This window comes from Fringilla coelebs, assembly GCF_963513975.1.
Source record: "Fringilla coelebs genome assembly, chromosome: 6".
NCBI lineage: Eukaryota > Metazoa > Chordata > Aves > Passeriformes > Fringillidae > Fringilla > Fringilla coelebs.
Window position 1 is genome coordinate 48,244,331 of NC_140034.1, and position 21,982 is coordinate 48,266,312.

At 45.0% G+C, this 21,982-nt stretch overlaps 1 protein-coding gene across 2 annotated transcripts in view; it reads right to left on the bottom strand.

Moving 5' to 3' along the window:
• PTPRJ (protein tyrosine phosphatase receptor type J) overlaps nucleotides 1-13,344 on the bottom strand; it is a 72,298-nt gene extending 58,954 nt beyond the window's left edge. For both annotated transcript variants that reach the window (XM_084207717.1, XM_084207716.1), the window contains exon 1: nucleotides 13,180-13,344. In XM_084207717.1, coding sequence (XP_084063843.1) covers nucleotides 13,180-13,248 — 69 coding nt within the window. In that variant the 5' untranslated portion in view covers nucleotides 13,249-13,344. The remainder of the gene's footprint in view (nucleotides 1-13,179) is intronic.
• Nucleotides 13,345-21,982: the final 8,638 nt, after the last annotated feature.

The following is a 21,982-nucleotide window of genomic DNA, read 5'->3' on the forward strand; positions in this document are numbered from 1 at the left end:
TAAATATCCCAAAGACCATTTTTAGTGGTCTGGCAAGACAGGGACTTTCCCTGACCCCTTTAGTGCTCCCTTCACTAAAATTGCCCTTGCTGTAGCTAGGAAAAGCTTACATATTTCAGAAATACTTAGACTACCAAAATAAAAAGTCTTAATTGACTTTTTGCCTATTGGAGCCTTTGCAGAACTGGAGTACTGGGAGGAAAAAATGCTCTCATTTCAGCTTGAAAGCTAATCAAAAAATCAAGGGGGGAAAACACATCTCTTAGTATGGCTCTGTATGGGGAGCTGCACTGGGACATCCTCTACCTGCATCCCAAAATATATCCAGGCAAGCTGCAGCACCTCTCCAGCAGCGCCTTCTCGTGAGGGGGCAGGCATTGAGCAAAGACAGCCAAGCATGGGAGCAGAAGAGTGTGGCTCTGCCTCCATCCTTTGGAAAGGGGCAGATTAAAGTCAAATGGGAAGCTTTAATTCCAACACTCCCTAGGTTTTCAGAGATGGATTATGCAGTCACAGAAATGATCTCTAAATTCAGACTGTGTGTTTAACACATACATGCTTAAAATAACACACAATTTGGGCACTTGAGAACATAGACTGCCTTCCCATGCATTTTCAAAAGAAGCAAGGTAGCCCCACTCCCAACTAGGGAGCTTTGAGCAATACCCCAAAGTGTAAGTGTATATGTACATACACATGCAAACAGTAACACCAGTCACATCTTCCCCTCAATAATGGTCACCACAGACTGGAGACTTTACTACTGTGCAGTGAAGCAGATGAACCAGACAGGTTCGCTCCTCTTAAGCTCTCAGATCATCACGAGTTGACCATCAGCAGACACTGATCGTCATCACCTCTTTGAAAGCAGCACAGAGCTGGTGATCTCAGGGAGAGAGAGCCTGCAGGTTTCAACACTAGATCTCAGGGAAAGAGAGCCTGCAGGTTTCAACACTAGATCTCAGGGAGAGAGAGCCTGCAGGTTTCAACACTAGATCTCAGGGAGAGAGAGCCTGCAGGTTTCAACACTAGCTGTCCAGAAACACCTTCCATCACTTTTAACCAGAATCCAAATTAGAGGGGATAGTGCCATGCTATCACAGCTGTCAAGTGTGCAGAGGTCTGGGGGTGGCGGGTGTGTGTGAATTTGGCCTCCCTCTCATTTCAGGAAGGGATGTCTCATCCCAAGAGGATCTAATTAAGAAGAAGGAGGTGGACTGGTCAGTTTCATGTCAGAGGGAATACGGTCCAGCCCTGTGTAATAAAACAGCACATACTTGGGCACAGCTTCAACAGCTGAGGCACGCTGCTAGCTTACGTAGGCTGCAGCAATCTTGCTCCTCGTATACACTCTGTTTACTCATCATCCTCCCCCAGCAGCCTACTTCCTTTTCCTCAGAAACTTTGCTTCTCCTTCCACAGAGATGGACATGATGGAGGAGTGCTTACACCCCAGGCTCAAGTAGCCTCTCGTACACTTCTCCTCCTCAGCTGCACCCACCCGCAGCTCTTGTTTAGCTCTCTTTGCTGCATTAAAGCAGGGACAGGAACGTCTCCAAGTCCTCCAAACACCACCCAATACATACAAACCACAGACTGCTCACAAGACCAGTCACGGCCCTACAGGACATCCAGAAACAAACTATGGGTTTTGTTGGTAAGAATAAAAAGCAGTACTTGCTGTGCAAAGGCAACAAAAGGGTTTGTTTCAGTTATGTACAATACATTCTGCCTGGGGCTAGAACAGCCTGATGGAAGCCATTTACAACACAGATATTTTACCAGCATACTGATTTTTGCACCTTTTCAATATAACGGCTGTTACCTCTAGCAGGATCTGCACATTCATGTGCCATCCCTTCAGAAGTTTCCTAGCATCCCATTGCTTCTTGCTGAACCACTAGCTATGAGTAGAGTCTTAAGAACTGGGACTTGCTCCATGACACGTATCCAGGGTGATATTCACTGTCCCACTAAATGCCTGCCAAGGTTTTGTGCTGCCTCACTCACACTCCTGCTCCTGCTCCCTTTTCCCAAGCACTCGAGTGGTTTACCACAGGCTGCCCTGTGTCTAGAGGTGAATGTCTATCTCACCACACAAGAACCCTTTCCCCATCTGTGCCCAATGTAAGGAATGCCTTTCCTATCTGCAGACCCACCAAGAATTAGCCAATTCACTTAGAGAAGAAAGAGACCAGACCCCACAACTCCACTTCTCTCTAATTTATAACCCATTCATGACCAAAAAGGAACCCTGTATTCACAAAATACAGGAAGCATAAAGGAAGCTTTTTTCCCCTTGCAGCTCTCATGTTTGATGCAGTTTGTGAACAGAAGTGAATCCTGGTGAAGACAGGTGAGGTGGGGCACTATGCTGATTTCCTATATGCACCTGCTGACTGAGGAAGATTCCTTTTTTGAAGTCATTGCCAGAGATCCCAGCCCCACAAGATTCCTTAGTAGTAGCCACGTACAACTACAATGTCCCGCGGCATTTATAACCTCCAGGTCACAAAACACAATCACTGCAAGAAAGGGGAGGAAAGTACAAAAAATACTTGAAGGGTGGCAGGTGAGCAGCTCCCAAGTCCTCGAACAAATCTTGACACAATAACCTACTGCAAGTCCTAGAACTTCTCAGTCATTAGCTTTATCTTCAAAACTCCAGCAGTATTTCATCAGTGCTATGTTCCAGGCTGGACCATGAAACAGCAAATGTCTGAATTCAGGAAAGCAAAAGTCTTTGTTTAGAATGGAAACTGAAGTCTGGCACTATCTTATCTCCCATCTTTTCCACACATTTCTACAGCAGGAGACAGAATGTTCAGCTGACCAGTTCTCACTGCAGAACTCAGATTAACATTCGCACAATTAATTTGGATGAAGTCTGGAGACAACAATGACAAATACCACATGCAGAAATGACTGAATAAATGCCCATATATGAGATACCTGTTTGCTTTTTCATCTTGCCCTTTTTCAATTAAAAAAAAATCATTTACAAGAGAGAAAATGCAACTAAGGTAGGCAATTTGCAAAAATAAGACTGCAGGAGACTCAATCTGCAGCAACAGGTTTGTTGCAGAGCTGGCATTACAACTTACTGTTCTTCTTAGCAGTTGTGCCAGAAGTTGTGGATAGCCCTAAACTTAGGGATAGGAGGAATCACTGCACACACTGCTTACAAACCATAAGTGCATTGCACAGAATTCTGCATGCAGCATAACCTGTGGGGCACAGTGAAGGTCATCAGAAATGACCTTCTGTCCAGCAGGAGCACTGCAAGCAGGCAGTGGCTCTGCTAGGATGGAGCAGGGGTTGCCCTGTGTGAATCACCTACTCATTAACTTAATGAGTTAACTGCTGGATGTACAGGAATCCCTTCCTGCAAGTCAAAAACAGTGCAAGTGAGTGAAAAGGACAATTTTTTTTTTTGTAGGCTGCTCAAACTTTCGGAAATTTAGAAGAGAACTATTTGCACCACTTAAAGTCCTAACCAATTCCACCATGAAGAGAACTAGGCTCCATTATCCCTGAAGAGGGAAAAGCATGCTCTGCAGCAACTAAATAGCAGCTCTGACCTTCTGCTCACTCCTCCTGCAGTGTTGTGCTTCACACACTGAACCAGGAAATAGTTGAACAGATACATGTAAAATTATGAAGACTGAGTCAGAAGACAATAGTTAAATAAATACCAGTTAAACCACATACCATAGATCTGTCTTGTAGGACTGGGAAATGAGTATCGCCTAAGGCTGCTCCAGATACTGCATCCACCTGCAAATATTTGCTGCTGGCTAAAGCTCAGCACTCTCAGCAGCAGCAGGACTCCCCAGAATATTGCAGACCAGAAAGAAAGAGAACATTAGCCTAATTCAGAGTACAATAAATTAATTATATCTTTTAATCATCAAAAAGCTTGTTGGAAGACTTTTTTAGTTTGGGTGTTTGGTGGTTTTTTAAAGCACATTATAAAGTTAATTAAGGATGCACCTCTTTTTTTCCAAGAATTTTAGGCCTTCAAATTCATGAATATAGAGAGCCGATTGTTAGCTTCTTTAATGTGGCTATTTTACTACAAGTGCACAGCAGACATCAGAAACAAGAATGTCACAGAGGAATTGAGCAAGCACAATAAAAGCTCAGAAGCAATTACACTTTCATTATGTAGCCTTAAATCCACATATAAAAATGGTAAGACATTTATATTTTAGATAAACTACCCTTCAGCAATTGTGAAAAATCATTGAAGAGAGAGACAAGAAGATAAAAATGCACTAACATGGTGCGGGAGGACTTGGCCATTAAAGTCATGTTTTCTGAAGAAACATCTAAACACTCTGTAACAACATTTCATCAGTAACTGTTAAGCTGGAAAAAATCCATTTGGAGACATGCCTTCAACACAACTTTTTTTTTTCCCCTTCTGTTAACCGGCTAGGCATTTTTCCCCTTTGGAACTATATCACTGAAATTTTAACATGTCCAAATGCAAGTCCTTAATAGTTACAGACAAAGGCAAATTTTCTCTCTTTTAATAGGGAGAAAGGAGTGTATTGTTGAGATTTGTCATATACATACAACTACCTGCATTGTTATGGAGATTGAAGAACAAAGGCCCAACAGATCCACTTCCAGGTCTTACAGCCTTGTCCTTTCCCATAATTATTGTCTTAAAATTGGATTTCATTTAACACATTCACAATGCCAATACCTACCAGTGCTTAGCATGTGCTTAGGGATAGTTCCAATTATTTTTAAATGGATGTGGAAATGAATTTAATTTATCACTCAAATGAACAATTTAATAGTACTAACAAAGCAAGGCGTTTTTTAATTGGTTGTAAGAAGTCTTAAAGCTAGTACAAATTATTTAGAATAACTGGCTAGTCTATCACTCACTTGAAAATAAATGCAAAAGAAACTTTCACAAAAATTTTTTATTTTTTCCTTTCATCTCAGAAATAGGATTTTGAACAGCAGAGATAGTGACTTTTTAAAAAATACAAACAAGCAACTTTTATCCTGCAAATATTAATGCCACTCCTTTACCTGATGTAAGAGTATGTCGGTCTCCTTTCCTCAGCTGTCTGATACAAAATCTATCAGAAACTCTGAGTTTAGAACACCAGGCCTGTGTCTGTGATATACCCAGTGTGCCAGATAAAATGGCCAGATCCTGACCTCAAAGTTGGGCTGCTAATTTCTCCCTTGTGCCCAGCTGCACAGAATTACAGGTGAATTACCCTGAAAGTCATGCAAACTGAACCAAAGATAACAACCTTCCCCTAAGAAAGAATTTTTTTTTTTTGAAGATACATGCTTACACTGACTGTGGGAAGGCAACTGTGGTTACAATTCCCATATTTCCCCTCTATAAAATAGAAAAGTATAAATCCATAGAAGGTGAAACCATGATAGACCTCAGTTAACCAGGCACAGCCTACTTAGGAAAAAAAAAATCACATCAGAATTGACCACAAAAAAGACATTTTCATTGGTACTAAACTTCAGACCAAGTATTAGAAGAAGCAGCTGACCCTGCAAGTAGATGGAAAGAATACTAGAATTTTAAAAATATAATTAATGTAGCAGGAAAGTCATGGACTCAATTCCAAACTTAATTATAAATGGGCAATTATAAAACGTGCAGTGTCAAGAGGACATTAGAATTCCCATATCTTCCTTCACTAGAGAAAAGCAAATAAAGAAAACAGAATTTGATGATCCAAAAGGACCCTACCAATTTATTGTTGTCCATTTTACTTCCCCCTTGATTTATAAGTACTTTTAAGCACATAAAATTCCTGCAGAATCAAAGATCACGACCACAAAAGGAAGAAAACCCTAAACTCCCTTATTAACACAATACAATTTTACATCGGTAAATTTGATGTTAGCCACAGGCACCCATTCTGTTCCTCACATTGTGTTTCATAAAAAATCACATTTACTGTTTAAGAAGAACAGTGAAACCACGGCACATCTCATATTGTACTAAAACCCCCAGCAAGGCTGAGTCCACTCTTTTGATAGTTCCACACTGCTACTTTCTGCTAAGGTGCGTTTCTTTCACCTGCGTCCCAGAGGGAAACAGTGGAAGCCCTTCTCTTTGTCAGCCAAAACCACACCTTGGTCTCAGAGAGCTCACTTACCCCAAATCCCTGCTAGCACATGAAACTGGCTGCCTTTCCAATCCAGATGTCCCTGGTGATGGAAGCCTCGTCCATTTCCACACCAGCAACCACCCTGCTCATTCCCCTTCAAAGCACTGAGGCCACCTTGCACAAAGTCAAGCAGCAGAGCAGGTTTTGACAAATAAAGACAAAGATGGGAACTCTCTTACTACGAATTCAGATGAAACAATTCACCTGTCCTTAAGCTGATGCAGACAGATGAAGGCAACTAAAATGAAGTCTCACCATTTTCCCCTTCTGTATCATGAGACCTTCACAAAAAAGAAGTTGAAAGTTTCAAGGGGACACTCTGGGAATCAGTTGTCTGAGCTACTCTGGGCATGACGAAACCCTGGGAAGGAAAGGCAGCAGAAAGAAGCAACTTCCACTTATCTACAGGGGCTGTTGATCCTGCAGGCACAACTGCTACAGGGAGGCAGCAGGAAGCTTTCCCAGCCTGTAATACCATGCATGGTCCCATGCTTTGCTGCTTATACAGGCTGGCCTGCCCCAAAGCTAAGCTCTCCTGCCCCATCCTTTGCAGTATCCTCCTGTCTCACGAGTCAATGTGGCACTCACAAACCAATCCTCTGGCTGGCATTCTCTGCATGGCTCTCTCCTTTGAGAAACAGAGCTGGTAGAAAATAGAATTTGGAAGTAAGGACTCAAAATCAGGTATGTAGAAACAAACTTGCCAGCAGTGACCTGCTCATGTGTGCATATAAGAAAATAAACAAGGAAACTTATTAAAAGTGCTCTAATTTACTAGAATCCAAGTGCACAAGAGGAAATAGTGACAGAAAGCTCTGCCTAAGCTCCACCACGATGGGGAATGCAGAAACAAAAGCCATCAGCATTCCTGTGCAAAAACACCCTCCAGAGCCATCTACCATTGCAGAGGCAAACCATCAGCAAGAAGAGTGAGATGTGTAACATCATTAACTAGACCAGGAGTCCTCTTACAGGCATGCAGAGCTCCCTGTCTTACCACCCACCTGCCAAGACATCCATGAATGATTCATTTTGGCACACTCCATTAAAAAAAAAAATCCTGCTGAACTAGCAGAAGCTTTTAAATATGCATTTAAAGCTATGCCAATCTACATCCCTCAATGACCAAGGACAGGCTGCATTTCACAAAGCTGGTCTGTTCAAATAACCCTCTTTGGGGAGCACTCCTATGCAGGCTAGGTTCAGCCCAACTGCTTGCAAGCTGGTAGATACCAAAAAAAACCATTAGCAAAACATTGGCAAAAGGAAGTAAGGAATTACTCTGAGAATGCAGGTAATCACAGAGCAAGCTGTGTTGTAGATACAAATCTAACAGCCTAACAAGGGAAAGCCCCGGGCCACTCACCTGGGCTATGATGGGAGAGAGGCTCCAGCACTCTGGGGCTCAGAAGTGCTAAGAGACTGCATCTGCTTACCTGGCCACAAGAGACAGGCTGTAATTTGCAATAAAGCTCTGCTCCTGATGGCCAAATCTTCACTTGGCGATTTTACAGAAGCAAAAATTTTTTACCTTCAATGAGGAAAATGGGGCTGAAGTTCGCACAAATTATTCCTTATATTCAAGCCCTGGCTCATTTGGTGCACAAAACACAAAAACCAGTACTACAGTATGTGGACATCATTCTCCTGCACACCACAAAGCCAAACCAATCAACCAAAAAACCATTAGGCCCTTCCCATAAACAAAACACCCAACCCAACATTTAAAAAAATACATTCTCAACCCTAAAGCAGAAGCCCACTTGCAGAACATAGCAAAACCTTTGCATGCAATAAGAACTTCCCAATGACACACTAGGTATCTCTTTTCCTTGTTCAGTTTGGCTAAAACTGTACAGAAGAATGAGAAAAATCAGAAGCACACCAAACAAACGGGTGGTACAAGAAGAACAGGAAAGAAGATGGACAGCACTGGAGAGAAAAAGACTTCCAGGCACTGGCTAGGAGAGCCTGAAGGTGATCCTAACAGGGCTCCCTTCTCCCCACCAAAGCAGTACTCCTGTCAAACACAGCCTTAGCCCTCTTCCCCACTCACACCAGCTGGGTTTGAAGCACCATGCAAAGCCAAGGTCAGGTACAGACCCCACAGGTCTGGCACCACTGCAAACACCAACATCCTCCTTCCTCCTTTAGAGCTGCCATTTCTTTTTCTTTCTAGGTGCAATTTCTTCAATTCTGAGACACGGTTAAAAGCACAGTTACCTTTTCTCTAATTACATTTCTACATGTGGAGAAAGAAACTTTCCTAAACAGCCTGTGGTATCTTTACAGAGAGCACAGAAGGAAAAGAGAGATGGGTGGACTGCTTGTTTTCTGATATCAAGGGGTTCTTCCGATTCCCTGATGATGGTAGAAAAATGAATATTTTCAGTGATGTGCCAAATACCAACAATGTTTATGGAAAAATATGGACATATATTTCCCTGCCTTTTCCACTGAAAGCCCATGAAGGCCATAGAAGATAACTAAATGAGGCCATGAATTTATTGATTCAGCTCTGGTTGGACCACATTTACATGTCCATTCTTTGTTGGATTACAGAAATACTTTTCCCATTTAATCTTGGATTTTCTCCTGGAATTTTGGATTAATAGCCCCAGGAGGCCTGTTTATGGGCAGATACATTTGGGAACAGCCGAAATGCACTTAGAGAAGAGCCTTGGTGCAGCCTTTCAGAGCAGTGCATCTGTTTTGTACTTCTCTTCCTGTGATGCCTGATCACTCTTTCCCCCCACACTCTTTGCTTTCTAACACTTCATATTAGCACATGTTTACCTACACTTCATTTTCTTCCCCTCTCTCCCTGGTAAGTCTTCCCCTACACAGTCATCTCCTGCTGAAAATTAATTTCCTACTGATAGCTCCATTTAAGGCAAAGTTCTCTCACTCACCCATCCCTACATAGCAGTGGGCCCTCTCTGCTGGAGAAAATTCAGCTAGCTCCTCCCACACTTCCAGCAACCTTTCACGATGTTCAAGGTACAATTTGCATTCAAACTTTGGAGTCAAACTAAAAGCATCAGGCTAACAACCAGATGTGCAGCCACCAATTGGTTTAGTGGTGTCTCTTGCCTTTGCTCATGCTGAGAATCTTTCAAGCAGGCAAGTAAATGTCATAGGTAGGCTTTGCACCTACAAACATCCAAGTACCCAACCACTCTCCAGCACTGTCAAAATGCTCCCTCTGTGATACACTGTAACTCTAGTAGAAAGAAGGAAATGCATAAATTAAAATGATACAGATTATGCCCTGCACGATGAACAACCAAAGATTTTAAAACAGCAGCAATTTTGCTCATATTTAGAAACTCCAACCATAAAAAATTACATGCCATGAAAAATTCTCAACAAAGACTTGCATGTAGCTCCATAATTGAGGAAGTACTAATAATAGCGTGGCTGTTTGCACAGACAACATTTCCACTGTGAGCCTCAATTCTGATCTCAAATATGCAGAAGAAGATATTTTGTTGTGTGCTGCTGGCTGGAGAGTCAAAGTATTGGAAACCATGTGAGTGTGCTGCAATGTGCAGCCAGCCCATGCCTCCAAGGAAGCACATCCATGCCATGCTGAAGACAAAGCCTCCATTGAGCCCTGCAGAAGGTGCTTGTGTTGTGGGGCTTTGTAAGGAACATAAAGAAGCTCAGGAAATTAACCTGTGTTCTGTTGTAAACAAAAATGAAAGCAATCATCATACAAAAATAACCTGGCCTGGCAGATGAAAAGTTTATTTCTACGCTCCTCAGCCACAAGCAAACTCTGTTCACAGCTCCAGCTTCCCTTTCTGGTCTGTGCTGCCTAAGGTCAGGCCTGCTCAGGTCTCCAGATCAGCAATGCTCATACCTGTGTTTTTAATAGTGGCCATTAAAGGGATTGCCCTAGAAGTGCATGTACAGAAGCAGCAAGGGAGCCTCACATTTCTCTATTCTTCTGTAAGCCTCTAAATGAGCTGTATGTAGACCAGTCACAAAGTTAAAAGGAAATTACTATTAACTTCTTCTAGCATCTGCTGAAGATTACCCAGAATAATTTCACAAAATAAAATTTAAATTTAGTGTACTATGCAGGAGAAGACTCAACAAGGACGATTAATAATGACCAATATATAGCAGAAATTATCTAACATGCAACAGACATACATGGCAAGCCCACATTTGAGATAACATGGTTCTTCATTTAAACTCCTCACTTGAAAATTCAGACCAGTAATTAAGTCATAATCCTATATAATCAACTATCAGTATCAGTAGTTCTGTGCACGGAATAAGATGTAACAACAAGCTATTAGGTCCACATAAAAGGCACTCGTAATTCTCAACACCAAAACAAGCCCAAAACCACTGTCTGTTGCTCTTTTAGTAGTAGATGTTATTTATCATATCACTGATGTGATAATTCTCAATAAGAAAGAGAGAACAAGTTTTGTTTTTTAACAACTCCAACCTTGCCCACTATGCTGTAATCCTGAAAAATAAGCGAGATGCTTATCCTTGAGTAAAAGGCACCACAGAAAGATCATGTGCCCATCACACCACTGAGGAGCTGCCATGACACAGCCATTCCACAGCCCCGGCTGCTTCCCAGTCCCTGCCTGTGGCTGGGCCCACAATGGTGTCAGTGTGCAGCGCTGTCCCCTCTCCGACCCCACAGTCATCTGAGAGGCCAGAGCCAGCCAAAAGCCACTTCCACCCCAGCCTTCCCACTCAGGGGCTGGCTGGAGACTGCAGGGAAGGGGCAATAGTTCTTTCTGGCGACACATGAAGCCCAGCTCATGCCACATGCCCGACGGTCCTGCCAGCTGCTGCCACCTTCCTATAGCAGCTACACGCCTCCCCAGGCAGTGCCAGGCCATGTCCCTGCACCTGAGCACACACCACACCTCAAACAACACCAGCCAACTCTAACACCTGCCTGAGCCTATGCAAAGAGCCCTACACAAAGAGCAAAACTCTGCCCTTTTAGAGAACATCCTCATTTTTAGAGGGCAAGACCACGTGAACAGCACTTGAATGGGCAACAACATTATTGCACTTGAAGCATTGCGTCCGAGCAAGGCTTTATTCTGCATCCTTACAGCCTATAGAAACATCACGACTTTTCAAATATGAGTTATCCCACCCTACCTGAATTTCACTGTGGCTAGAGTGAAATTTAGTCATTTCAAATGAGAGGGTGATTTGCAGAATCACACCATCAGCGAGCACCTGGTTTACATCCTATTCCTCTAAGGAAAAAAATCCTAAGGACCTTTCTCCCCACCTGTCTGCAGTTTAAGCACATGCTCTTAATGTTCAGAACTGCACCAGGTGCTGATCAGGGCTAGTTAAGAAGCCTGAGAGTCCCAGTAAACTGAGACTTCCTCGCCTCAGCTTTCACATTCACAGGTACAATTAAGTCAAAATTGAGAATGTTGTCTGGTAAATTTTCAGTAGTGACACTATCAGCTGCAGAGTTCCCTCCTAAAATTATGAGCCACACCAAAATCTGCAGATGTGACCTATGTCCTGTAAGATGTTGATGGGACCTCTGATAACATCAGGGTTAGCAAGACCTAGCTGAGGGTCCACAGCTGGGTCCAAAGATGATGAATGCATAAATTTAACTACATGTAATTGAGGAGCAGGTCCACTTTTATTATTATGAAGCATACTAGACACCAATTAAGAGCCTGACTTAAGAGAACATTAGAGATCACAAAGTCACAAGATTTCATACACAGCTGAGAAGAAAAACTGCAAACAACAGAGGTCATGGCAGGTAGATCCTGCAAGGCTGTAGGACAATCCAGGCCTCCTCTGAGGTCTTCCAAAATGCTGGTATACTTTAATTCAGTTTCAGCTCTTATTCAGAAGAGATTTTTAAAGCTAGGCTTGGTGCAACAACAAACAAAGATCAGATGACAAAAACACTGCAAGGAACCCCAAACTGAAACAGACCAGATGAGGAAGCAAAGGTTTACAATAGTCAATTGCAGCCAATGTCTGCAATCACAAGCTGGCATCAACACAAGGTAAGGAAAAAGCAGTCAAAAATGTAAAGCAGCAGTACAGTTCTGCTTAGCAGCTCTCAGGAAGATCTGTCACCACAGATTACTGAGCACCTTGGTGCCTATCAACACACATTCACACTTCTGTAGCAGAAACCACTGAAGCGGAGAGGACAAGCGGGTGCATCTGGAAGCAAAAGTTCAGCAAGCCCCAGAACATTAGAGTTCACAGCAGCCATGAAGCACTCCTACAGAAACACTGAGAACACATCAGCTGAGGGAAGCAAGGGTGAGAGTCTGCGCCAGCATGCTGAGTGGGTCACCTGGCACGCCATTCTGATTTACATCAATGAAAGGTGTTCTTGGAAGAACACCCAGCAACACACGTGGGAAGAGAGCGGGGCCTCAAAGCCAAGCGTGCTGGCCAAGGCCTCCTGCTGATCTGCTGCCCGGCACCGCTAGGGCTGCTCGCCCCGCACCACGGCAGCGTTTTCCCGGGGAAACTCCGCGCTGATCCCGAAAGCTGTAACCCAGCGGGTGATGTGCACCAGCGGCACGGGCAATGCGCAAAGACCCCCTTACCACACATACCCCATTAACATAATTAACCAGCAGCGACATGAGGATGGCAGGCTACAACACTGGGGAGACGGGAGCCGTGCCTGTTGTACCCAGGGCAGCTTTCACCCAGGAAAACAACCGGGGCAGCCTCATGCCCCGAAAGGAGCCACGCGGCTGCACCGCCGGGTTAAACCCCAGCACAGCCCCGCTGCGGCCGGGCGGGGGGCAGGGGGAGGCCGCGGGGATCCCGCCCCAGGTGAGCAACGCCCCGGCCGAGCCACACCGCGGCCCCCAGCCTCCCCTGCCCTCCCCTCCGCGGGCGGCACCGGCGGAGCCGCTGTGGGACAAAGCCCGAGCCCGGCCGCACACCTGCCCCGCCGAGCCGCGGGAGCCGCGCCGGGGGCAGGTGCGGCAGCCCCCCGCCTCCCGCGGCTCAGTCTCACCTCGGCCGGCAGCAGCAGCAGCAGCAGCGGCGGCAGCAGCAGGAGGCAGGGCAGGGGCAGCCGCCTCATGGTGGCGGAGAGCGCTCCCCGCTGCGCGCACAGCCGCTCAGCCCGACGCCGCCGCCCCCGGAGACATGGCCGGGCTGAGCCCCGCACACCCGGCGTCCCGGCCTTCCCCCGCGCCCCGCCCTACGAGAGGCGGGGGGACGGAGCCGCGGGGGAAGCCCTGCACGGGGCGGAGTGAGGGGGCAAGCGGGGCAGCGGCCGCCGAGAGCCGGCCCGGTCACCTCCCTGCGCCGCCGCTCCTCGGCTCCTCCCGCCGGCCCCTCGCCCGCGGCTTCAATGGCCGTCCGGCAGCGGGCGGAGGGGCTGCGGCTTCCCCGCCTCCCCCCCTCCCTCTCTCCCTGCCGGCATCTGACATCTCCCCCCGCCGGGCCGGGCCGGGCCGGGCGAGGAAGTGGCTTTCTCCGAAAGTTTCCCGGTCTCCGTCGGCAGCCGCGGAGGGAGCGGCGCCGCGGGGCGCGCCCGGCCGGCCCTGGCACGGTGCTCGGGGGCGGGCAGTCTGCGGAAGGGTCAGTCAGGGGTAAGGCGAGGTTAACCCGGCCCCGGGGGCTCCCCTGCCCGCCCCGCCGGCGGCCGGAGGCCAGCGGTGCGCCGTCCGTGGCCACACGCGGCCCCGGCCGGGGTAAGGGGCGCCCGAACCCCGCCGGGGGTTTGCTGCAGTGAGGGGCTCTGCTTGTTGCACCATTTTTTATCCCCAAACTGTCCCTCTAGAAAGTCTCATCCCGCTCCAGGGACGGGTTTGGACGTGTTTTATCAATGTCATCAAAAGGGACGTGACGTCATCAAACGCAATCGCTTCTATAACTTTAACTTACTTCCTAGGCTTCCAAGTGTTTCACATTTCATTCATCTTGGATAAGGGAAAAGGGGAGGCAGGGACAGTTTACAGAGCATATCTTTAATTACGGAAATACTGGCAGTCCTCATTTTCTCAGAAGTTTTGAGCTCATATGTTTATCATTTCCCTGTCTTTTCTGAGCCCTCAAAACATGTGTATAGCATTACGGAAGCAACAATTTCCATGGGAGTTCATGGGAAAATTCACAAGAATAAGGACATTGGGGTTGTTCTCTGGAAAAGAGAAGGCTCCTGGGAAACAGTATTACAGCCTCACAGTACTGAAAGGGAGCTTTTAAGAAAGATGGGGACAGACTTTTTAGCATGGCCTGCTTTTATAGGATGAGGGAGTTGTTCTAAACTGAAAGACAGTCAATTCAGACCAGATATAAGGAAGAAAAGTTTTACAGTGAGGGTGGTGAAACACTGGAACAGGTTGCAGAGGGCAGTTGTAGATGAACCATCCCTGGAGATGTTAAAGGGCATATTGGGTGGGGCTCTGAGCAACCTCATGGAGCTGGAGATGTTCCTGCTTATCACAGGGCAGCTGGACTAGATCACCTTTAAACATCCCTTCAAAACCAAGCTATTCTATCATTCTTGAAGGGCACACACAAACCTTGTTTGGGAGGCTGAGACCTACAGCTGGAGGTAGACCTTGTATAGGTAGGCATCACTTCATGTCAGTAAGATTTGTAGGAAATAGAAATTACTTCAGAAAAGGGTTGTTTGGGGTTTTTTGTGTGTGTGTTAGGAAGTACTGAAATGAAGTAATAAACACTATACAAAAAACATTAATAAAACTTTTTACACTTTCCGTTCATTTCAAAGCACCTGGGAATTGTTTTCCAGCTGAAGACTCTTCCTGGTAAACCACACACCTGACAGAAGTGTCACTGGCTGCTGTGAAGTTGTTATGCTAACATAACTTCTGCAGATCTAACCCTACCATATGGAAATTACAGCTCTGACTCATAAAATAAATTCCCTGTTGCCCTTCCCCGTGCCTGGGCAGACCCTAGCCAAACTGCTGCCAAACTGCAGCTTCTGGCCAGACTGGGTTCCATTGTCTGGGCTGCACCTAAAGTGCCACAGCTGCACTTGAGCAAGCACACTTGGTCATCCTTGGCTCCAGACCAGTGGAAAGTGTGGCTTTTTTTAATTACACAGCTTTCCAGTACAAAAGCCTGGTAACTAACCCAGTTGCCCTTGAAATTCGGTGTGAATCTCTTCATTGAAGTCAGCAGTAAATAGCAGCCCACTCTGAAAGAGAAAACAAAGTGAAAAAAAATATTAAAGTGCACTGAGAAAGCAAGAAGTGGGATTCTCACCTGGTAAAGTTTTAAGTATCTCCAAGCTGATGTTGCCATCTCCAGACTCTAGACATCCTTGGACTTTTAAGTTCACTCATTCTTCACTGAAGAGGCCACAGAACCCAATTTAGAAGGAAAGGCATTATATTTCTTAGTCTATGTTAATTCTTTGCTCCAGAGAGCCAACTGGGCAGCTACATCACTATTACAGGAAGCTGAACTCCTTTCACCACACCACGTCTGTCTGGATCTGGTATGACTGGTGGAGTTTTTCAAGTACAAGCTACATGGAATCTGTAATTAATTACTTTCTCATTAACAATTGTGGCTGAGTGTGCGTCACATGACTACTTGTATGTCCAGTACCAGAAGGCCTATTGAAGTTCTGGGACACAGTCTCGTTTCTGGAGCATCCAAAATAGTAGAGAACTGCATTAAATTTGGTTGTAGAGATGTCTAAGCAGACTATTTCTGGGACTGTAGTAAATAATTACCTTTATGGCATATCTTTAATTATAACCGTAACTAATGCCATCAGTAGGATTTATGCACAGCGGCTTCAACTGGCACACAGAGAGCCTGGGTTTGTTACTGTTTCAGGGTGTCCCTCTGACTGACTCTTGCCAGACCTCAAGGAAAAAACTAACTCCTTTCCAGAGATATTTCTGGGGTGTTGGGAAGTACCTACCCTGCAACTGTCAGGGACTCTGTCTGTAGGACAGAGGAGTGAACTATGAAGATTCATAAACACTTGAAAAGACATAGATGTGCTAAAGGTAGCCGCAAGAAAAGGGGAAAAAAAGTGTCAAGAAACATCAGGCACTAAAAAGTGTAATTATTTTGTAGCATAGAACAGAAACACAATTTCTGTTTGATTCATTGGGGGAAAGAAAACTCCCACAGGTAGCAATCAAACTTTTTTTCCTTATGTACAGAAAGAAATATTTGAGTCCTCTAGACTGCTTAGAATTCTGGGAGAAGGGTTCTAAAAAAGCTTTTCTGATTAGGTTTTTAGAGCTCCATGGAGAAAGAAACACACGTGTACCCGATTGCTTCCTTTGATCAATGCTTCTGCCCTTTATAGCATGCTCTGCTTCACTGCTACCCATGCACACCTCAGGGAAGAGATGGAGCTCAAAGAGCTGTGATTCATGCCAGAGCTGGAGCCTTCACGTGCTGAAAATGTAAAAGAGAAATTTAAAGCAATTTTTTTTTAAGCTCTTCCAGGTGCTAATTGTTCAGCAGCAATAACCACCACAACACAAACAATATCATAGGAATTAGAGTCTCAAGGTTGCATTTCAGGCCACAGGCTCTTCACAGCTTCTTACTAACCTGCTGGAAATTTCCTGAATTACTACTGCTACTGCCTAATTGTTTCTATAGGTGAGTTTTGTTTATTTGACAGGCTCTTATTAAAGCTATATATGTGACAAGCTTATGAAACTGGGTAGGTGTTGCTTCTGGGCTAAAGCTTCTACTTTTTAACTCACTGGAAGTTAATTTGTGCATCTGAGTCATAAAACCTCTTCAAATGGAAGTGTCAGAAAGAAGTTATTCCACATCCTTATGATCAACTTTTCAAAAGAGGCCTTAGTTTAAGTCATGTTGGGCCCCTGCACACAAGTCCAGGAAGAATGTGCATATTACTTATGGGTGCTCCAGTTTACACCATAAGGAATACTACTCATTCTCTGGGCAGAATTGGAAGATTGCAAAAATGTAGTGACCCAAAGTTGTCCAATTTGGAGCAGTTACCCTGGCTGGTAATCCCTGGCTTTCTATGAGACTGCCAATAGAATGTGGTTTAAAAAGGAAAAAAAAAAAAGTTAGAATGGCTGCATATCACAGCCAGCCTTGATCACAGTAGTGTTTTCTCATTAGTTATTCCCAGTTTCCATTCATCAGCTCAATGTGCAGTGTCAGCCAGAAGAAGTATCCAATTGTTGAGCATGGTCAGGAAGGGAGTTGAGAACAATGCAGAGAGCCTGGTTTTGCCAATGTGTAAAACCCAGGTGCACCCACGTCCTGGCTGAGGCTTTTCACTGCTCTCAGCATTGCAAGAGGGACAGAATGGACTGAGGGAAGGTACCAAGAAGGGCAGGTAAAGAAATGTGGGTGATGGTGCAGCTGTCTTATCAAGGGACCCTTAAAAGGCTGACAGTTTTCAGTGAGGAGAAGAGAAAGGTCCCTGGAAATACGGTGAATGAAAAACATGTTCACTAAATCCAATTTAACAGTCATAATAAAGTACTTTTGTACATGGCTTGTGAAATATGTAGTCACAGCAGGTTTTAAAGGCAAATAGTATGAGCAGTTCCAAAACTTCATGGACATATCCATAGACAATATGTCCATAAACAGGGAGAAGGCAGAGATGAATCTGTAATGTTTGGATGCTGGGAATGGTCTTCAGAGAGCAGTCAGGTTTGGTTGCTCTTCCTGAACAGAATCTCCTAATGCCACTGCTGGAGACAGGATACTGGATTGGGTGGATTCATCACTGACTGGGCAAGTACAGCATTCCTTGACTACTGCTTACAGCCAAAACAGTGCAAAGCATAAGGACATAGCAGATATGAGAAACAAGTGTATTAGCTTGTGGCCTACTGCCTCAGCAAGGCAGTAACATGTAACAGGATACGTTATTATTGTCATTCACAAAGGAGAAAGGCTCTCTGCTGTGGTTTCAGACCGAGGTCCAAGATCTGCTCTGACTTTGCTTTCCCTTGCAAGTCCTCAAATTCAGACATTATGGGACATCTGTGACCCACACAGAACTCCAAATTAACTTCTGTCCTGTCCATCCTTGCTCAGTGCCCTAGAGGTATAGGAGCCCAAAATGCTCTTTTTGGTTGACATTACTCTGGCTCTTACTTACACCACCTCAGATCTTCACAGGGTCCTCCAGGCCTGCATGTAACACCAAACCCAGGGATAAGTCTTTCGGGGACAGCTCTCAAGCAGAGCTACAAGTGCCTTTTACCCTACACCAGAGGAACACTGCACTAACCTCAGCAGTAGTTTTGGTGACAAAATAGTGAGTGACCAAATGCCTCACCTGGTGTCAATTTTTAAACTTCTTTTCTGCCTCTGTCAAGGTCAGGATTGAAGTGCTTGAGGCAGTATTTTGTGCTCAGACTCAGATGGTCCTACCCTCATGCAGGAATGTTTCAACTATTCAATGTGGCTCTAACCCTGTTTCTGCTGGTACAAGCCCTCCACAGCCTGTAGCTGCAGGGAGTACTGGATGGGGACTGCTGGGAAGTGTTTTAACTCCTAAACAGTACCTTTTTATTTTTTCACTACAAGAAATTAAAGGTGCATTGAGCTGCTACCAAAGATATCTTTCAGGTGGAGGGTAAAACAGGATATTCAAAGAAAACCTGTCACTTCTTACAATGAGAGGGAAGTTCAGCTGACTTCTGGGGTGGTTTTATTTTGACTGAGGGAGAGAAGATTTTTTGTTGGGGGGGGGGGGGGGGGGGGCAGCAAAGAGAAATGGGAAAAAAAATTTTTGTTCCTTTTTTTTTTTTGCACAACTTTCAAAAAGACTTTACAGTGCCATAGCTGAAAATGACTTTTTGGCCGTGGGTAAAGCCTTCAATCTCTTAAGTTCACTCAGTGGCCAACTTCCTTTGTGTGGGAAGGCAGGTGAGTGGGAGGATATATTTCACATAGTAATTGAAGGGAAAATAGGCATTAAAACCACACAGACTAGCACACTCCAAAGCCTTGAGTCAGCTACCCTGGCAGCCACAAGGGCCAGCTGTGTCCTGGGATGCCTCAGGCTCAACATCAGCAGCCTGTCAGGGGAGGTGAGGTCAAGTGAGGTGATTGTCCTGCTCTGCACTGGTGAAGCCTCACCTTGAGTCCTATGTGCAGTTTTGGGTGCTATAATATAAGAAAGGTAGAGAGGTATTAGCAAGCATCTAAAGAAAGGCTATGAAGGTGGCAAAGGGCCTGGAGATGAAGCTGTATGAGGAGCAGCTGGGGTCACTTGGTCCATTCAGCCTGGAGGAGACTGAGGGGAGACCTCACTGCAGTTACAACTTCCTCCAGAGGGGAAGAGGAGGGGCAGGCACTGATCTCGGTGATGATAGTGACAGGACCCAAGGGAATGGCCTGAAGTTGAGTCAGGGGAGGTTTAGGTGGGATATCAGGAAAAGGTCCTTCACCCAGAGGGTGGTTGGGCACTGGAACAGTCTCCCCATGGAGGTGGTCACAGCAGCAGCCTGTCAGAGTTTGGGCAATGCACATGGTGTGATTTTGGGAGTTCTCCTGCTCAGGGCCAGGAGCTGGATTTCTTGGGATCCATGTTTGGGAGCCCTTCCAACTCAGCAGATGAACAATTCTACAGCACTTGAGCTACTTCTAGCACAACAGAATCTTTTTGTAAGTGATTTGAGTTCAAACAGACACCAGCCTTTTAAATAGGTCACCTTCTACACAGGAATGAATGGACTCTGTTCCAGTAGGAAAGAAGTTGTGGTTCTGCAGCCTGTCTCACCAGTGCAAGGTCCCATGCAATCACTTGGTTTCAGCCAGAAGTAACGTCATGAGTTGCAAAGGGCTCTAGCACAATAAATATAATAATAAATAGAATATATATTCTGCAAGACTGAATAAATTTACTCAGTTTTGCAGAATGGGCAAGAGGAAAGCCCTGCTCAGTATAGACAGTCCCTGCCATATTACCAAAGGCCACAGCCATAGCTCAGCTGCCCCACACAGGAGCTAGAGCTCCGAGGTAGCATGGAGAGCCAGGAAGCAGTGACTGGCAGGATTCTGGGAAATACCAGAAGCTGGCAGAAATATTTCCCCTTCTCCATCTGCCAGGTTTTTTTTTTGTCCTTGTCTCCAAGCTCACGAAAGGAAGGCATAAATTTTTCTCAGCATATAAAGTTCCAGCAGAATCACTTTCAATTACTATTTAAGTCTCAAAAATGACACCATATAATCCAAATGAAACAACACCAAGCTAAACTTGGTGCTACAAAACATTACAACAGCTGAGTCTGCCCTTGATAACGGGTGAAATCACCTGCCTCCTGGAAGCCAGCAGGTGTGTGCATGACAGGCAGCCTCTGTCAAGGGCATTAGAAAAGGGAGTGGCTGGATACATTATGTTGTCCAGAGGCCCCATCTGCCACCATCTCCCACAACACAACCTGCCACCTTTAAGCACTGAAACCTTAAGAAACATGTCAGAAAAACCACAGGTGTGACACCACTTGCAAAAATACCAATGCTTAAGCAGCACCAAGATCTCCACATCAGAGGATTGCCATTCCAGAGTCATAGATGACTGCTGGAATCCCAATGTGACAGATATCCATTAAAGAAGGAAAAAGTTAAAAGGTTAAAAATTAAATCTACCAAAATTCTTTGACAAAATGGGTCAGCCTCCTTTTCCCTTTCTTCTGACATTACAAATTGTGGTGGGAGGGTGGAGCACAGTTTGAATGCTGAACATTTATAATGTTTTGCCTATTAGCAAAACCCTACCCCCTCCCTTCTCCCCACAAGTAATAATGTGGAGAAACGATGCAGAAGTCTTCCAAGTGTGATGCATGTCAACTATATTAGGAACTGGCTGCTTCTGGACATCCTAGGAGAGCAATTAGCATCTTCAGGGTCATTTAACTTTTGGTCCATTGCAGAGATTGCTCCTAAAATATAGGCACATCATCTTGTGCTTGTTCAACAGATGGTACTGAAGCATGAACTCTTTTCATGGCAATGTACATTTGGCAATATCATAAAAGTGGGAAAAGCAGTTTTCTGAGCAATAAAACTACTGGCTGGAATGCAACTGGCCCATTTTACACATAACCAGCATTTTCTGCACAAATGCCTGCTTTAAGGTAAACATCTCCTTTTTACAAAGGTATGCAAAAAATGGCAGGAAGCAAAGAGGCAAAAAGGAAGAGGCGAGACTGAACCCCTGAAGTGCTTGTATCCATCACTGTACATCAGAAAGGTATCTTAAGGCTTCTCTTGGTGGATATCAGATCCTATTTACTCTGCTCAAACCGCTGTAGTTGAATTGGGATGGTTTCAAGCAGCTTGGCAGCAGCCCTTAGCTTAAACAGCAAGATGGCAAGAAGGTTAGGAAGACATTTTCCTGTGAAGAAAACAAAAGCTGACATCAAAAAATTATCGGTTCACATCCCAGCTAGCACGGTTGAACTCCCTGGCTCTGAATTTGCATCCCTGCACTTGCAATTCTAATGCCTGGTGATGTGCTCTGATCTTTGTTGGTTTACTTGTCCTGTCTGACTGGAAATGGTGTTTTGGCAACAGCCTGCTATTTACTGTGGCACCACAGCCCTGAACATCCTTTAAGACATGCTGAGCTTAGCTGGCCAAATTCTTGTGCTCAGCTTTCAACTCTCATTGAGAGCCAAGTGCCTAGCTTGATACATCCTTTTCAAAAATCCCAGGTTCTGGGCTTTGGCAACATTTTAAAAAATATCTATTTTTAAAACTTTCTTTCCATCTAGCACTTCAACCCAGTCAGTGCTGTACAGCCTTTTGATGCTACTGGGAAAAGCTTTTAAACAAATGTTCACTAAACTCTACTAAGT